We start from the raw sequence: 17,456 nt of genomic DNA, 5'->3' as shown, positions 1-17,456 counted from the left end.
TGAAGGGGAAGATTGGCTTTAATGACATTAGAAGAATCATTATGTTTAATTTATCACTAATTAATGCTGCTGCTTTCATATGCTTTGTCTAGCTGTTCTGTGCTTGTTATGTGCCTTTTTTATGTGTGTATACATCCCTCCCCATTCATTCATTTTTATTCTGACGATTTACACAGCTTTCTCTCCTCTAGGTTTCCTCCACATATGGTCCCGCCACATCATAGTTTACATACAACTGGAATCCCTCATCCGGCCATAGTCACACCAACAGTCAAACAGGAATCTTCCCAGAGTGATGTTGGCTCACTCCACAGCTCGTAAGTTTTACATTCATCGTTTTATTTTTAGAACAATCTAATTGCAAGGGGGGTTTTCACTCAGTGTTTTTAAAATTCGGGTTTTACTTTGCTGTGATTTTATTATAAAATATATGTGAACAGGTTTGATTGGTTTTGCTAAATGTATTTGACCATAATTTCATTGGCCCTGTGTATCAAAATAATAATAATAATAATAATAATAAAAAATAACTTAATTCCTTGTAACACTCCTGAGAAGTAGGTTTGTAGCTATTAATATTGCACAGCTGGGGAAAATGTAGTGTGTTAGTTAAGATGTCCAATAATTAAGGTGTCCAATAATTTTGTCTGCCTCTCTTTTAAATGCCCAGCTTGAGATACATAAGAGCATCCAACTGAGCACTCAGAGATGAGGGTACCCAAAATTAGAGGCTACTTTTGCGGGGGGGGGGGGGGGAGAAATGGGCATAAGTGACATGCCAAAAGCCACAGAGGGAATTGGTGTCAGCTCTGGGATTAGAATTAAGGAGAATCTTGTTTTTCCTGCCCTGTACTCAGAACATGCCTGGTACTCCCTACTCTGGACTGAATATTTTTTCCCCATTTAATAATATAAGTGATATTTGGGGCATGGGAATGTGGTTTATTATTATTTGCATTGTGTTAGTGCCTAGCAAATCCAGTCATGGACCATGGTCCCATTTTGCTAGGCATGATGGCCCAGATCCTCAAAGGTATTTAGTCTCCTAATTCCCATTGATTCCAGTGTGAGGATCTGGGCCTATTATCCTTACTTCTGTTTCCCAAAGGGATAAAAATATATCTGGCTAGGTTACCTATACACCAAGTGGGTTTCTTGTAAGACTGTGGAAATGGTTCTCATGTAGCAGCCCGCTGACTCTAGAGAACCCTGAAACCTGTAGTTTTCAGTGGCCAGTTGCAAAAGTTGCAAGTATAAAATGAAGGTAGTTTTGCTGCAGACCTGTTTAATAGGGTTTATGTATAGAGATTGGGGGGAATGAGTATGATGAACTTGCGAGAGTTCTCACTGTGAGATTCTTTGTCTGTTTTGTCTTCATCATCCAGAAAACATCAGGACTCCAAAAAAGAAGAAGAGAAAAAGAAGCCACACATAAAGAAACCTCTTAATGCGTTCATGTTGTATATGAAGGAAATGAGAGCAAAAGTCGTAGCAGAATGCACGTTGAAAGAGAGTGCAGCCATCAATCAAATCCTTGGTCGAAGGGTAGGTAACTAATGTAACCAAAATGAGAGAGAGAAAACCATGAAAGTGAAAGTCCTCAGGAAAAAAAATGTATTGCAAAGATAGTGTGTTGTCCTTATTTTGGGTATGTTTTGCTAGATTATTTTGATAAGTGTATAGGGTTGAAACTTCTATTTCAACAGAAATCAAAATAAACCAGAATATCTTCCTGCTTGTATTTGTGTTTTGTTTTCATGAGCATATTTTGCTATGTGGCGCCACTTGTGGGACTGAAATAATAATGAGATCTATTCTTCTTATGCTATTTCCAGGTCTAAGGACTTGAAATCCCAGATTTCGTGTTATTTTGGCCTGAGAAATGGCTCACTGTGGTTTTTTGGGGGAAGTGGGGTGGCTGTGAAGAATGTAAATACAAGGACTAGGGGAAAAACCGGAATACGGGAATGAGTGTGGGAATAATGAGGAAGGGATGCTTTTCCAAAACCAGAGGTGGTTCAGATCTTGGTCCCGTTAACAAATGATTGTGGGTTTGGCCCATCTTCAGAAAAACAAAAGGACTGAATGAATATAAATGATGAATTCAGTCTCAGCTGGGTAAACCAGAGTCATAAATAAAATATTAACTGGCTGTGTGCCAGATAATCTGTTTTTATGAAAATGGAACACACACACACACTGTTATTGATGTACTGTATTTTAAAAAGTTGTGCTTTTGATTCTCTTTTCTCTTCCCCTACCTCAGTGGCACGCATTATCCAGAGAAGAACAAGCTAAATACTATGAGCTAGCGAGAAAGGAACGACAGCTCCATATGCAGCTTTACCCAGGCTGGTCCGCACGGGATAACTATGTAGGTGGCTATGTAGGTGGATATTTTTTTCAGTAGTAGAGTTTGTAGAAATGTATTGTTTTTCTGTAACCTGCTGACCTACGTCCACACACCGTGTACAAGCACTACTTTGAAAGGGCATCTCAGGACCCCAGTCTGGAAACAACAGCGGATGCTCCACCCGTATTGCCAAAACAATTGGGTACAATTAACAGCCCTCCACTTGGAAGAGGCTCCTTCCCTGAGATAGCAAAGAATGTAAAAGGTTAGAAGTGAGGCATGTGATTAAAGCTCTGTGAAGACATCTTGCAGGGTGTCTGCCTTCCGTATGCCAATCTCTGGAAGATGCTATTAGGCATGTGTTCCTTTAAAAAAAAAAAAAAAAAAATCTCCCCATGATTCCTCCCCTTCTTCCCCACCAAAAATGAATCATTAGTGTCTTGTGCTTACCTGTGTGAGAGTATAGTGGAAAGTGGAAGAAAGACTTATCCTAGCTTCAGAGAAGGACTGGCAACGCGTGTTGTGTTTGAAAGTCTTGCTCTCAAGTGGGGTTAACATAAATTATTCCACGCTCTACTGTTGTATATTTCACGTATGTTATGCCTTACTGTGGCCATGTTTTAATATGCTTCTATTGTTTGGTCTTTTTACACAAATATCTTGAGACTGCAATTTGCAGCCAACTGGTGGGATGTATTCAGGTTGATTTTTATTTATTTTCCCACTTGAGAAAGTCTGTTCACAGCATATGCTACTGTTAGCTGTCTGGTTCCCAACTTAGTCCCCAGTCCTGCAAACACTCTTACTATTGAGTGTAGTGCGCTCTTCCATGAGAATTAAGCACTATATCTGGTAGTAAGTGTTTACAGAATTGAGTCCATGAATTCTTAACAGATTGATAGCTGTTACAATCCTGGGGCTTGGTAGAAGCTTAAAAACCTCCTAACACAATAATGTAGTAATGCCCCTTCTTCCTATATTTGGGAAGTATTAACAGGTTTACAGATACTTGCATGTAAATATCAGCAGCAAAACAATAATCATTACAGCAACGAGTTTTTGTTTAAGGAGATGTTACACAGGAATATAGTTACCAGAGCTCTCTGTTTTAACATGGTTTTACCATAGTATAGAGTAAGCATCATTACAACACCTATGATGTCGTTTCTAGTGATTTGATTAAATTGACTGAAATCTCTGATTACAATATATTTAACAGACCAGGCATGTCAATCACATGTTAATAATAACAAAAAATTGACAAGTGGGCTGGTATTTTTGCAGGTGAATGTACTTTGTCTGAGTACCAAATAAATGGTAACCAAATTTCTCTGTCTAGTTTGCTGGATACATAAGTGGTGTGTAGCAGTCACCTCCCATATTTTTCTTTTGAACCATTCCGCTGCGGTACGACTATTTTTTTCTTTTCCTTGTGAAAGGCTACCACTAGCCTAGCATCTACTAGCAGATGAGAGATTAACTCCTCATTTTCTTTTGTGTGGCCATTTCCTCTGGGGAGCCCCAGTGGGATTACCAAAGGCTCATTTGGTAATACGCTTTGTGATAGTACAATCCCAGTTCTCCCTAATGATTGATATGTCCAACATATATGCATAAAATCTCCTCTTTCAAACTTAAGGCCAAATCCTGAAAACACTCACTCACTGTTGAATGTTATGCTTTCCTCTACATCTGGTAGTAATGTTTACAGGATTGAGCCCAAAAATGCTTGTATGCAGTATAATTGTAGCCATGTTGGTCCCAGGATATTAGAGAGACAAAGCGGGGAAGGAATATCTTTCATTGGACCAACTTCTGTTGGTGAGAGAGGCAAGCTTTCGAGACACACCAAGTTCTTCTTCAAATCTGCGTGTATGAAAGATATTCCCTGCTCCCAAAATTCTTAAGAGATTTGTAGCTGTCACAACCATGTGGCTTGGAAGAAGCTTTAAAATCTTACCCAATAATATAGTTATTATGATTTTTGAAAACTCTCTGGTGGAGTCCCATTGCTGTCAGTAGAGTATTTCCTTGCAGAACTCACTGAAGATTTGGGGGCCAAGCCTGTAAAACTGATGTCAATTGCATTTAGTAAACTTTTGTTTGCTTTTTTTGCTGCTGTCTCCTTTGTGTCTAATCGGTTCCTAGGATAGCCAAAAACATTGCTCTGCCATGAATCATTTAAACTGTTCACTTTGTGTATAGCAACATATACCTGTTTGTGCAGGTGCACTCAGATGTGTACAGTACAGGATAGACACTTCACAGTCTGCAACACACTAAAAGGTAGCAGTCTTTGTTATAGAATGCCAAATATCTCTGTGCTGGAATAATGTTATATTACCATTTAAATAACTGTATTTGCCATTTGTGGTATCAAAATCCGCTCATCTCCTCCCTCGCAGCTGCCTTTATTCTCCAGCTCTTCCTCTCCTTTCTTCCTTATCTTTCTGTGCTCCCTGGGCATAAAACAATACTTGTGCATCCTCTTTATAGGCAGAGGCATAGGAGAGGTATTTTCTTAGGATCCAGAGGTAGTTCATTCCAGCTCCTCCAGCAAAAGCACATTCTTTTTGGTATGGACTGGACTGAGACCATCAGACCATAGGGCTGAGTAGTTCTTGGTACTGTGCAGTCTGATTTCCTCTTGGGAGTTCAATAAGGAGTAGAGGTAGGACCTGCCGTATGCTTAAAAGAGGTTTCAAGGAACGTTCATTCTGCTTTAGTGACTGTCGCTGACAGATGGGCATGTACAGTGTCTTAAATGTTTAGGACCTTTACATTTGTCCTCAGCATGTGAGCACTGAGAAACCCTTTCTTCTCAAGCTAAAAAGGACAGGATGAGAAAGCTGATGCTTTCCCAGCGGCTTGATGCTGTGTCCCCCCCTGACCTTCAGGGGGAACCTTGCTTCAGTAGGAGAGCTCAATAGCCTTGCATCACACAGACACATCATCTACAGAGTTTGGTTTTTTTCTCTCTGTCTCTCTCTCCTTCATTCCATTCAGCGTTCTTGGAGTTTTCCTCCCCCCTCAGGCTTTCTTTGGACAACAGACCTTCCAGAGATCTAGAAGAGAGGCATGATGGGGGTGCCAAAGCTTGTTAAATCGTACCCCATCGTCAGCAATTTCACATCAAGCATTGAGGCTTAGATACACATAGCCCATCTCTTCAGAGAGGCAAGCAGCACATTCTAGCAACTGCAGATTTCAGCCTCCTCTTCAGTTCAGGCGGATTTAGGGAATGCCTTGTCAGGGTCTCATTGGTGTCAGCAGGCACATTCAGTCTTCCACGTACTGATCTGAGAAACTGTACCTCCCATAGGCCTCGATATTAGCAGGACTCCTTTGTTTCTCCTGCATCCGGAAAGATGCAGGGGAAGTTTCTGCAGATCCTTGTCAGACAAAGCCTGTTTTTAAGTGGATTTTGAACCATCAGGGCTAGAGGTGCTGATCTAGCGTAACTTGGTAAACAAGGGTGCTTATGGGTAAACTTCCAGCAAAGGGGTGGGACTTATCACAAAACTCTTGTGGGAAGTGGTGTGAATTTATGCCTCCCTTTGAAAGCAAGTTCCTATGCTACTCCTTTGGATGCTGAATGGGTCTAGCAACATTACCTTTGCTATTAACAGGAGAATCAGTATAAGAAGGTCTAATAGGCAGGTGGACTTAGTTCTGGAGAAGAAAGAGAACACGCCAAAATAGACAGTAAGTGTTTTATATCCAGATCTAGATCTCTTCTAGCCAGAGCACTTGCGTAGTGTAGGGATGGAAAAATCCTTGGACCTTGCCATCTCCATCTGAGTAGAGTAATGAGGCAAAGAAGAGAAATGTGTTGTCTGCGAGGCACCGTAAGAGCTGCTATCGTTGTGATTTAAATGTATAATCAAATATCTTCTCCATTGTACAGAAATTTGAAATTAAATGATTTTTCCTCTTCTTTTAAGAGACTGTGAAGGGACTCTGTTGGCATCTTTCTCCAGTGTTTGTTAGTGTGGAACAGAGTTTCCCAAGCTCATGTTGATAAGGAACCAAAAATATCCTTGGCAGAAACATACTCATCGGCCATTTTTAATTATAGCTCTTTGATACCTGGCTTGAAGGCTTGGTACAGTGGTCAGGAGGCTCAGAATCCACTCCCTCTTTTTATTGTGTTTACCAGCAAAGGAGCTGCTGGAACAGACTCATGTCTGTGTCCCAGCTGGTCCTTGTCTGATATTGCTCTGATTTCTCCAACTGGAAAAAAAAATACTTGAATTCTCTCTGAAGCATACTGCAAAAATTAAATAAATCTACTCTGGGGGGTCTTTTCAGTCTGTTAACCTATCCAAGTACCTCTTGAAATAAGAACCACAGATGTACAGGCCTGGGTCAATAGTCTGATTTCAGTTAGAATGTTGTAAATGTGGAGCTACTCCACTGAGTGAAGTTACTCTGAATTTACATCAGTATAAATGAAAGTGGACTTTGAGCCCTGTTTTGTGTGCGTGATGTATTGCCTCCGGACTGCGTAGCAAGGTGTCGCCTCTCTGTTCCCAAAGTCTTTAGGTATAGTGACTGGAATGGCGCCAGCAGTCCTCTGTTAAAGAGATGGTTCCTGTAGTTTTACATAAACTATATCAAAGTATAGCCAAAGATAGCAACCCCCCTCTGAAAATCACCTGAGATGTGACTGAGATAATTCCCCAATAGCAGTAACTTGTCCACAGAATTATGGGCATATCCATTAAACCTGCCTGCACACACAGCCTTCCTTCTATCAGCAAAAGGTTCTCCTGAACAAGACTTTACTTGTCACATCCAAGACAGCAGGGTGGCAGTTTACTACCTGAATAGGCAAGGAAAGACAAGTTCGGAGGCCCTTTGCCAGGAGCCCTACAGGATTTTTAAACTCCAGCTTCAAAAGAACATTCACATTTTTGCTTCTTACAAGTAGAGCATAAACATCTTAGAGGAGATGCTGAGCTAAACCCCAAAATTAATCACTTAGATGGGCGCCAGACCAAGTTACTGGAGAGAAGCTGTCCTATGTCTAGGAGAACTTTCTGTCCTCCCCTCAGATGTAGTCAGGGCTTCAGAAGCGCTGCAAGGTTCCTACTTGGAGAACATAAAGCTTGTTTCCTCTTGGATACAAGAGACTGCTGGCCTTAGTGATTCCCTCGTGCCTTTTCACTAATTCCTCTTACTCCCACTTCTTCCAAAGGCAGAGATCACTGTGCTGCTTCTAAACAACTCTGCTTGCCTAGAAATCATCGCTTGGGTATCAGAGAGCCCATGAAAATGAAAGAATCCTATTCCCCTTGCTCCAGCCTTGAGAATCTTCGAAGTCTTTGTATTGCTCTGCAAGTTGTATTAGTCAATGCTGAGGGACACAGTAGGGAAGGAAAGGTTACTTACTAGAGAAGAGATCCCCTTTTCTTCTTCTGGACCATAGTCAGCCCTTACAACCCTCCCGTTGTCGAAATAGTAATTAGGTTTCCACGAGATTCACAGTAGCTTTGTGGTCATGGCTTGTCCCATGCTGTTTGAGGTGAGTATAAGAAGAGCAAAAAACCCCAACCACCACCCATCTCATCCTCTTGGATTTTGACAGTACACAGCAAGTTACTTATTGGAAAGTACTGTTTGGGAAAGGACCTACGGTTAGTAAAACCCTACTATTCCTTGGTTTTTCCATGGGGCAGAATCTGTGGAATGTCTTAGATAAAGCACATGTTTGATTTTATTTTCCCCTCGACTACAGTTGCTGGGTTTTCTGTCAATTCCAAAACCGGCACTCCTGCATGTTAGCTTTTCCATGTCAATATGGCTTCCTTGTCTATTTTAACAGTCACTTTTTGCAGTAGAGGAGCCCTCAGTGTCCAAGTCTGAGCTCTCTCTCTGTCTCTCCATTGTTCTCAACATAGAAATGTGCCAAGGAGCATTATGTCTGGCAGAGGGAAGAGAGGTGTCAGATTTATTAACTCGTGCTAACATAATAAGTTGCCCCTTCTAGCCCTCATACCCTCTCTCGGCCACTTACAGCATTTTGTGGACGCTGCCTTCACACTTCAGGCTCTGGTGAAGCTGCTCTGCAGCTAGAATAAAGGGCTAAGAACAAGGTAAGCAGGCAGACCTGGACGCATGGCTCTGTCACTTCCCTAGCTTCCCTGAGATGAGCAAGAGCCACAAGTGCGCTCCTTCACTCAGTCTGCCATGCAGTGATTCATAGCCCTGTTGGGTGAGCTTTCAGGACAGTCCTCCCTCATGTCCCTCTGCCTCATCTTACAAAAAGGGTTCTTACAAATCCTTTCTATTTGTGTATGTTGCATGCAGGGAAAGAAGAAGAAGAGGAAAAGGGATAAGCAGCCAGGAGAGACCAATGGTAAGTAAAATAAGTCAATATACCTTGCTTAGTGGAACAGTGGAGTATCTGACCTTCTGTTCCTAGGTTTTGGGGAGGGAGGGAGGAATGGTCTTCTCCTGGCCTCTTTGGCATCTGATCCCTATTGTAGTCAGCGTTTTATTTTTGTTTAATGCATTTTAATTAATTGCCTATTACTGCCCTTCTAAAACTAGTCACCAAATCACTGCATGTAAAGCATTTTGTGAAATTAGTTGAATTTGTTCTTAATAATTACAAAGCCATTAACTTCAGAAGTAGAGTTGTAATGCCTAGGCCATTGTTATAAAATTGTGCGCTTATTTTGTGCGTGTGTGTGTGTGTATGTGTGCGTGTGTGTGTGTTTGGTATTAATTTGGGCTGTACCTGTGTGTTCTGATGCATGCCTTACAGTGGTAAATCGCGCCCATTTTAAATTAAGGAGGTTTGCCATTCTCTGTAGGCAATTAGAAATACTGCATAGGCAATCTCATAGACAATTTTGCAGAAGCCCTGATTAAAATTTTTTGAAGCCTTTGTATAATTTGTTCTTTTTTTTCAGAACACAGCGAATGTTTCCTAAATCCTTGCCTTTCACTTCCTCCGATTACAGGTGCTAATGTCATTTTGAGTCATTTTGAATAGTTTATAAACTGCTTTTTAATTTTTTTCCTGCCATGATAGATTTTAACATTAAACACTTATGACATTAAATGGAAAAAAATCCACACGTTTTTACAGTATATATTTATATAATATGTTTGGTAGTATTTTTTTAATTTTGTTTTTGTTCTTTTTTGTTTTGTTTTGTTTTGTTACGTTGCTATTAAATAATAATTCAGTAAAAAAAAATCTCAGAATTGTACTAACTGTGCAAATTGAATATGCAGTATTTCTTTAAAGAGACTGATAAAGAATAGAAGGAAATCAGTAATGAACCTCCTTAATCTAATGGCATTTTTCACGGCTCCCACTAAGTCTTCTCACATCAGCATGTCTACGCAGTATGGTTTTTTTTTTTTTTTTTTTTTTTTGGTTTGGTTTTTTTATGTCATTTGGTTTTGGTTTATTTATTTTGCCTTTCTGTTCAAGACTGTCCATTACAATTCACTAGCTCGACTAACTCAGCGCATTTTCCCATGCTTTACATTTATTTTCTGGCTGATGCTAACATGCTTATTCTGCAGTCTGCTGCTTCTTATCCATTCTTTTTCTTTTTCTTTTTTTTGTTGTTGTTGAAAAAATTATTAAAAAATTAAAATAAAAAAAAATGAATGTTATTCTGAAAGCTGCATTATCCCAATAGATATCTTTTTTCCTTTTCTCTTTTTTGTGTGTGTTTGTCTGAGTTGAAGAAAAAAGCATGTTCAAGAGCTAACCTCCATACTTAGCTTCTTTTTTCTTCCTTCCCCTGCCCCCCCCCCCCAAAGAAGAAAAATATGCCCCAAACCCATCATTTTAAACAAACCACGGTAACTTCCCTCCGTTGTTTAAATGAGAAGAGACAGTCCTTTACAAAGGGATACTGCAGCTTTAATTGCAACAGCTAATTTCAAGAGTTGAATAAGAATGTGATTATCACTATTTTTTTTAACTTTTAAATTGAACGTCGATATTTTGCGATTAATAATGAGGTCATTGATTTTTATTCCCTTTTTTATTTTTTTTATTTTTATCTTTCTCTTTTTTTTTTCTTCCCCTTTTCTCTCTCTCCTTTTTCTGCTCGCTTCTTTCTTGAACTCATTCAGACCTGAGCGCTCCTAAGAAATGCCGAGCGCGCTTTGGCCTTGATCAACAGAATAACTGGTGCGGCCCCTGCAGGTGTGTATAGTTTTCCCAGACTCGCTATGGCTGATTTGCAGCTGGTTTATTTGGTACTTTCCCCCTTTTTTCCTGCCTTGTTGCTTTGTAGCTCTGTGTTGTGATCTAGAAGACACAAGGGAGTGGGACGCTGCCATGAATGATCATCTCTCTGAAAGGGTTTTGCCTTTTTCCCCCCCTCTTTCCTTGCTGCTGCTAGCCAAAAACCCACTGTAAAACAGCATCAGCCTAAGCATATCTGATCCGTGACTGCAAACACAATCTCGCCCTCCCAGCCTTCTCTCAAGGAATGTTGCATACTCCAAACATGTCCAAGGCCCTTTGATAATGCGAGCATTGAACGTGTTACAGACAGTGGGCTAAGTGAAGCAAATGCACAACAGCGTAACCATTTTAGGGTTTTTTTGTTTGTTTGCTTTGGCTCAGTGTGGAAGCCCTCTTTCTTTCATACCCTTGGTATAAGGGGAGATTACCAAATAAAACTGACACGATTAAAGAGAAACATAGCTGTAGCTAAGATTTCACGTCCAAATGAGCTCTATCCACCATTGTGTTTGTATTTTTTGTGTTTACCTTATGCTAACAGATGCAAATACTCCAAAGAAGTGTCGGGCATTGTTCGGGCTTGACCGACAGAGTTTATGGTGCAAACCATGCAGGTATACTACCCAATTAGGCCTTTGGGGAAATAAAAGCATTCTGTCCTCTCAGTGCATTTGTGTGATTTATTTTTTTTTAACCTTTTCCCCCACCCTCCCACCTTCTCTCTCCCACAGCATCAAATGCTAATAATCTTTGATTCTCAAAATTTAATTGCTAAATTCTCTTGCTGATGTAATGCCATTTCTTCTCTTTCTTTACCAATAACCTTTCCCTGGTGGTAGAACTGGGAACAAGCAAACCCTGAGGTACATAAAACTGGCACTGTCCAGACGGTTAGCAAAATGAATGCTTAGGTGGACATTTACACTGCATTTGTATGTGTGTGTGTCCACTATCTCCAAAGGGTTAAAAGATTCTGTGATCTGCCGCACTGGTGTTTTCATCACAAATATATATAAATACAAGCCAATGTTTACAGCTTATATTGTAGTCCTGCCATTAGCCTATTTGCAAAATTTAAAAATGTATATATCAATCCTGAAAATATCTATGCAATTTATCTACATTTTCTAACACCATTTTTCTGAAATTCTTAAAAGTGTAACCCAGCAAAGTGAGCTGTAAACACATGAGCTCCAGAGAAAACTAACTGCAGCTTTGGTAGGACAGTTTTCAGGAAGTAAAAGGCACCTAACAACCCAAATTTCGGCAGCCCATGTTCTACTGCAGATTTATACCAAATCTGTAGTTCCATGGATAACTCAGAAGGTTCTTGTTTCTTGGTGGAGGGATACCAGCTACTTCTTTTTCTCATTCCCTTTCCGTAATAACCACATTTGGTTAAATTTGTTGTTTCTTTGTTCTAATACAAGCAGTCTTTGAATATGGAATATTATGATGGTAGGTATTTCAACCAAAACCACACTCTGTATGTAGTGTTTCCTCTCTCACCTTTCCCGCTTATTCGTGCCCTTGCCATGTGCTTCATTTCATTTAGAAGATAGACTAGATGTTCATATATTATATGCATGCACACACTCCTTTTGTTTTCCTCGGTGCCAAGCACAAACATGGATTGACAATGTACTGTGTGTCTAACCATTACGCTAAGCGAAGGCTCGTAAAATGTCTTTAAAAGATTGCATTCTTCCCCATTTGGTGAATTATAAGTTCCATTAGAAGCATGCTCAGTACTGTGAGTTGTGTGTGAAGTGCAAAGACAATCATGTTAAATGTCAGTGTCAATACATACATTAAATACCTTTTGAAAATAGCAATTTAAAATGCTTTAAAAAGGGGGAGGAAATCCAATCTAGAGGCACTGGATAGCCACTTACACTGTGAAGAAGTAGAATACTTGAATCTTATGTAGCTAAAGACACTTATAATGTGTTTAATTAAACTTATACCATGATTAATTTAGTATACAGTGTCAATAGATACTTATGTAGTCTATAGATAATGTATTTCATATGTGTCAAACTTTGTATGCTGAGTGATTATAAGAACTAGCTCTACATCATGTTTGTGTCATTTATCATTCTCTGTCCACTTATGTCAACATCATACTATTAAAGGTACATTTTATCATTAAAGGGGCTTTTCATTTGAGCTATAGGATTATCATTTTGGCAGTGCATTAGTTGTGTATGATGAGAAATAAGCCCTTTCTTGTCTTCATTTTTTGCCTTAGATTATTTCAGTTTTATTCAAAAATATTTGTTGCGGGTCAGAGTCTTTTTATTTGTTGGGACAACCTTTATTATCAGCATTGACTGGGACAACGCTTTTTAATGAAATAGCTCATAACTTTATGTTTATTGACCCTTATTTTACATGTATTGTGGCATTTTCTCATTAGGCAGAATATAGGTCACTGCATTTCTTGTTCTGGTGCCAATCATTGTAGCTTCTTGTTTATAGAGTGTTAGTTTTCTGTAGTGGATCTTTGAGAGAGAGTCTATAAGATATGAAGTTTGATAATGGGGCAGAAACTGAGACATCTTTAGTCATAGTAGGTGGAACCCAGCAAACCCTTGGCATTATCCGTGGCTTTCGTTTCTCGTAACAGCAATGTCATTAGTTTTCAAGATGCTGTTTTAGGGCCAATTTCACTGCAGATATAAAAGGACATGCTATGTTGACTCCAGTAACAATATTTATATTGCTCTTAACATTTTCAAAACATTGCGTGTACTCTATTCCTCACAATATACTTGTGAGATGGTAAATAGTGCTATTATCCCAATTTATAGACAGGGAAACGAAGGACACATCATGAGTGTGCATCAGATAAGGGATTGGAACTCAAGACCTAGCTCTGTGTTCTTTCCCTCAAGCCACAATTACTCCCTTGAGTAAAGTTGTGCCCATTTACACCTGTGGTGAATTTGGCACTTTATCTCGTGTTTGTAATTAGTTATTGAGTGTTCTGTGCTGCGCAAATATACACAAAAAATACACTGCGTACAAAGAGCCAGTTCAACATGGAAAAACTAATTGAAGTCACACATAATATACCAGGGGAAGCTGAAGTTAGAGCATGGCCTCCCTTTAAACAGGAAGTTTTTTGTAAATGGGTTTGTAGACTACCAGCTTTCACTTTAATATTAAGAATTGAACATTTAATAGAAGTAGGGAGAAACATCATACTGAAATGAAAATGAAAGGCAATTGGTTTAATTATTCTGGGGCAGAATTTGACTTTAGAAAGGGTATTAACATTTAAGCCAAGAAGACCTTTCACATCTGTGGTGCCCTAACCATATTCCGCTTTGCCATGAGATGCTCTGGCTCTTACTCTCAACCATAGGCCGAAAGTCAAGCTAGTAATAATAAAAAAGAAAGAAAGAAAGAAAAGCCCAGAGTTGATCATACAGAATATTACAGTATTGGACTGAAGTCAGCAATGGTTTGATAATAAGCACCTCATAAGAGCTGATGTGTGTAAAGTGAGCAGAATTTGAATCCTCTGTGTGCGAGAAACTGAGATTTCTGACTACCTGGGACCTTCCTTAAACGTTAATGCCTACTTTTCCACATAGTCGTTAGCCATGCCAGTTCCGAAACGTGGCATCGTGCCCAATGTCCAGCTGTGGTACAAAAAAGCCCGGGTTTGAATTGTGGATAAGATAGCATTGCACAATTTCAATTTAGAAACCGAGTAATGTGGAACTAGATTTTTTTGGGGGGGAGGATATGTCAGAACTAATCCATACCAGTTAATAAAGTTACTCTTAACACCACAGGTTTCCAGTGTTATTTGATGGGGGAATTTAGCAAGGTTCTGTTTTGAGCCCACCAAATTGCTTTTTCCATCTTTTAACTTTGCCCTAATAAAGCATGGTTTGCTGCCTGACATCTTCACCTTTTCTTTCTTCTCTTGTTCTTTTTTCTCTCTCCCCTTCTCTCCCCCCCCTTTTTGTGTGTGTGTTTGTGTGTGTCTTTCTTTTACATTTTTAAGTGCATGAATGTCTTAGTTTTTAGCATGTATTGATCTGCAGGCTAACGTGGTTAAAAAAACTCTCATAGCCCTAACCATTTACCTTTCTGTGTGGAACTTTGAGCAGAACCTCAGTCTATTGTCTGACTCTGGTAAGGGAGTGTTATGACATGGAAATCTGCCAACCCCCTCTTTGAAGCAGGTGTGAGGTGGGGTACAGAACCAGACAATATCTTTTTCTATGACCCAGAAGGTCAGATCCAGCTCATAGTAAAAAACAAAAACAAACTAGCACCAAAGACAAAGCAGGAGAGATGGCTTATTTTTCCCACCTGGATTAACACAACAAAATACCGATTGGGCCAAATCCACCGTCAATACAAGAGGGTGCAAATCCATTTACTTGAATGGAGTTGCAGTTGCTTAGATCTGGGGGAGAATTCACCCACTGACATTGATATTCCATGCATGATAAATTGGGAAACAAACCCTTATTTCCATTCACCTCCTTTTGCCATTCATTGCCGAGTCGCTTAACTGTTCTGTTCTATCCAGTGGAATTAGTTCGAAATGCAGTCTTTCATTTTTTTTTCTTGTAAAGCTCAGCTAACTTTATCTTGCGAGTTTAATGAACTTTGTCAAATGAATCACATGGTGTGATACTGGTTTTAGCACTTCCCGTAGAAAAACTGTTTGCGTGGCTTGACTTTCACCACTTTGGCCAAGATGATTCAGTGGTGTGCCTAATTATTTTTGTTCTGCGTACATCCGGCCAAGAGAAGCATTCTGAAACTGTCCTCTTTTGTTGCTCCAAAATGGGTGGTGAGGGGTGCGGGGGGGGGGGGAATTATCTTTGTTGGCTTGGTGGGTTTTTTTAAGTCAGCATTTCTTGTGAGACTCCCATAATTCCTGGTGTGAACTGAGTTCTGTGTTGCTCCTCATCTTTTTACCTGTTGTTGTGCTGTTCGCTTACTGAGATTGAATCCTGCTTTGAAGTTACACGAATGGCCTCTCAAAGGAATAGTCCCTAAAATACAGAAAAAAACAACCCAGAATACCTACTCCTTCCCGGCAAAACAAACAAAACAAAACAAAATAATTTCAAGCCACAACCTGCAGGCCATACAACCAGTTATTCTTGTTATTTGGAATCATTTTCCATTTATCTTGTTCTTCTTCTGGTTTTTTTTTTATTGTTTTGTTTTTATTTCCCTTCCTTTTGTTCTTCCTATTACATTTCCTTTCTGTCTGACTTTGGATTTGGTGTGGTTCTTAACAGAAAAAAAAATATGAGCGGTAGTCCACGGCTTCTGCTGCCTCGGAAAGGTGGTGTATCTCAAAGCCTTTAAGTCAGTCACTTAAAAGCAGCCTTTGGGTGCATGGTGCTACAGTCAGCTTTTTAAAATTTGATACAGGCCAATGATGATAAATTATTAGCTCTCTAAAGTTTTAGTTTATCGGGGTTAAATTTTTGTAGGGAGAATTGACCTTTTTAGGAAAACAAGTAGTATATCAGGCTACAAGAAATTGAATCTGAACCTTGTTAATAAATAGCCTGAACAGGAGAACAAAGAGAGAATCCGTATCATCTCCAAGTCCGGTAGCAGAAAGTCCAATTCCTTAGAGGACTTAGTGGCTTATACACACCCAGCAACCCTTTAAGTACCGTGCAGGCTCTGGGTGTAACCTGTTCAGAGCTCAGGGTAGTTTATTGACGGCTCGTTGCTTTAGATACCTTTCTCCATTAGCATCTTTGCCCTTTATTCACAGATAACTCTCTCCCTGTTTCTAGGAGAAAAAAAAAGTGCGTTCGCTACATACAAGGTGAAGGCAGCTGCATCAGCCCACCCTCTTCAGATGGAAGCTTACTAGACTCTCCTCCTTCTTCTCCTAACATGCTAGCCTCCCCCACAAGAGACTCAAAACCACAGACTGAACAAACACAACCCCTCTCGCTCACATTGAAACCCGACCCGCTGGCACACCTCTCCATGATGCCGCCACCGTCCTCCTTAGTCCTGACCGAAAGCTCTGCTAGCAAGCCCAGCGCCCTGTCTGCTACTGATTGTCAGAACGGGCCATTGGATCATCCGCCTGCCACTTTACAGCTGTCAGCAGCACCATCCTCGTCGTTAGCCCAACCTTCGACATCCTCCTTGCATTCCCATAATTCTTTGGCTGGGACACAGCCCCAGCCACTGTCACTTGTAACCAAGTCTTTAGAATAGCTTTAGCCTCTTTAGCCCTTGCTTTTTTTTAAAAAAATTGTGTTGGGTTGGTTTTTTTTTTTGTCCTTTTTGTTGGTTTTTTGAATTTTGTTTTATTTTTTAATTTGTGCCATATGGCTACATTAGTTGCTGTTTATCGAGTTCATTGGTCAATATTTGACCCATCGTTATTTCAATTTCTCCTTTTAAATATGTAGATGAGAAAAAGCCTCATGATTCTGCCAAAATTTTTATCAACAGCTGTTTAAAGTCTTTGTAGCGTTTAAAAATATATATATATATATATATACATAACTGTTATGTAGTTCCGATAGCTTAGTTTTAAAGACTGATTTTAAAAATGGAAAAAAGAAAAAAAAAAAAAGAAGCGATTTTGAAACAGCCCTTGCAGAAGGTGTTGGTTCTTTATTATTTGTATTAAATACGAGCTTGCGAACCAATCATTGTACATCTGGTTTTTAAACCTTTAAGGGCACAACGAATGCAGTGCCGCTACCTTTTCCCCCCCTTCCTCGTGTGAAACAACTTTTATTGTGATGTTACTTGTTATTGTTTAAATGTACAGAAACAAAAGGGTTAAAATGTGTGAATAAACCTCGTTCCATGGTGTTGTTCTTTTTGGGGGAGGGAATGCTACTCAACAATTAAAAA

The 17,456-nt window shown here is 39.7% G+C and overlaps 1 protein-coding gene across 35 annotated transcripts in view; it reads left to right on the top strand.

The window, feature by feature from the left end:
- The window catches only part of TCF7L2 (transcription factor 7 like 2), a 203,028-nt gene extending 185,948 nt beyond the window's left edge, over positions 1–17,080 (top strand). For 2 of the 35 annotated variants that reach the window (XM_084633167.1, XM_084633165.1), the window contains exons 8-14: positions 192–317; positions 1,386–1,545; positions 2,267–2,374; positions 8,666–8,714; positions 9,274–9,324; positions 10,460–10,532; positions 16,370–17,078. In XM_084633167.1, coding sequence (XP_084489293.1) covers positions 192–317; positions 1,386–1,545; positions 2,267–2,374; positions 8,666–8,714; positions 9,274–9,324; positions 10,460–10,532; positions 16,370–16,805 — 1,003 coding nt within the window. In that variant the 3' untranslated portion in view covers positions 16,806–17,078. Of the gene's footprint in view, positions 1–176; positions 318–1,385; positions 1,546–2,266; positions 2,387–8,665; positions 8,715–9,273; positions 9,325–10,459; positions 10,533–11,118; positions 11,192–12,007; positions 12,037–16,369 lie in introns of those variants that run through there. The other 33 variants (XM_084633158.1, XM_084633157.1, XR_014712310.1 and 30 more) reach the window with 32 other exon arrangements.
- The last annotated feature ends 376 nt before the right edge of the window (positions 17,081–17,456 follow it).

Source organism: Lepidochelys olivacea (assembly GCF_965140295.1).
Source record: "Lepidochelys olivacea isolate rLepOli2 genome assembly, chromosome: 7".
Classification (NCBI taxonomy): Eukaryota; Metazoa; Chordata; order Testudines; family Cheloniidae; genus Lepidochelys; species Lepidochelys olivacea.
Note: the sequence above shows the minus strand (reverse complement) of the source record. Positions and strands in the feature narration are given on the sequence as shown.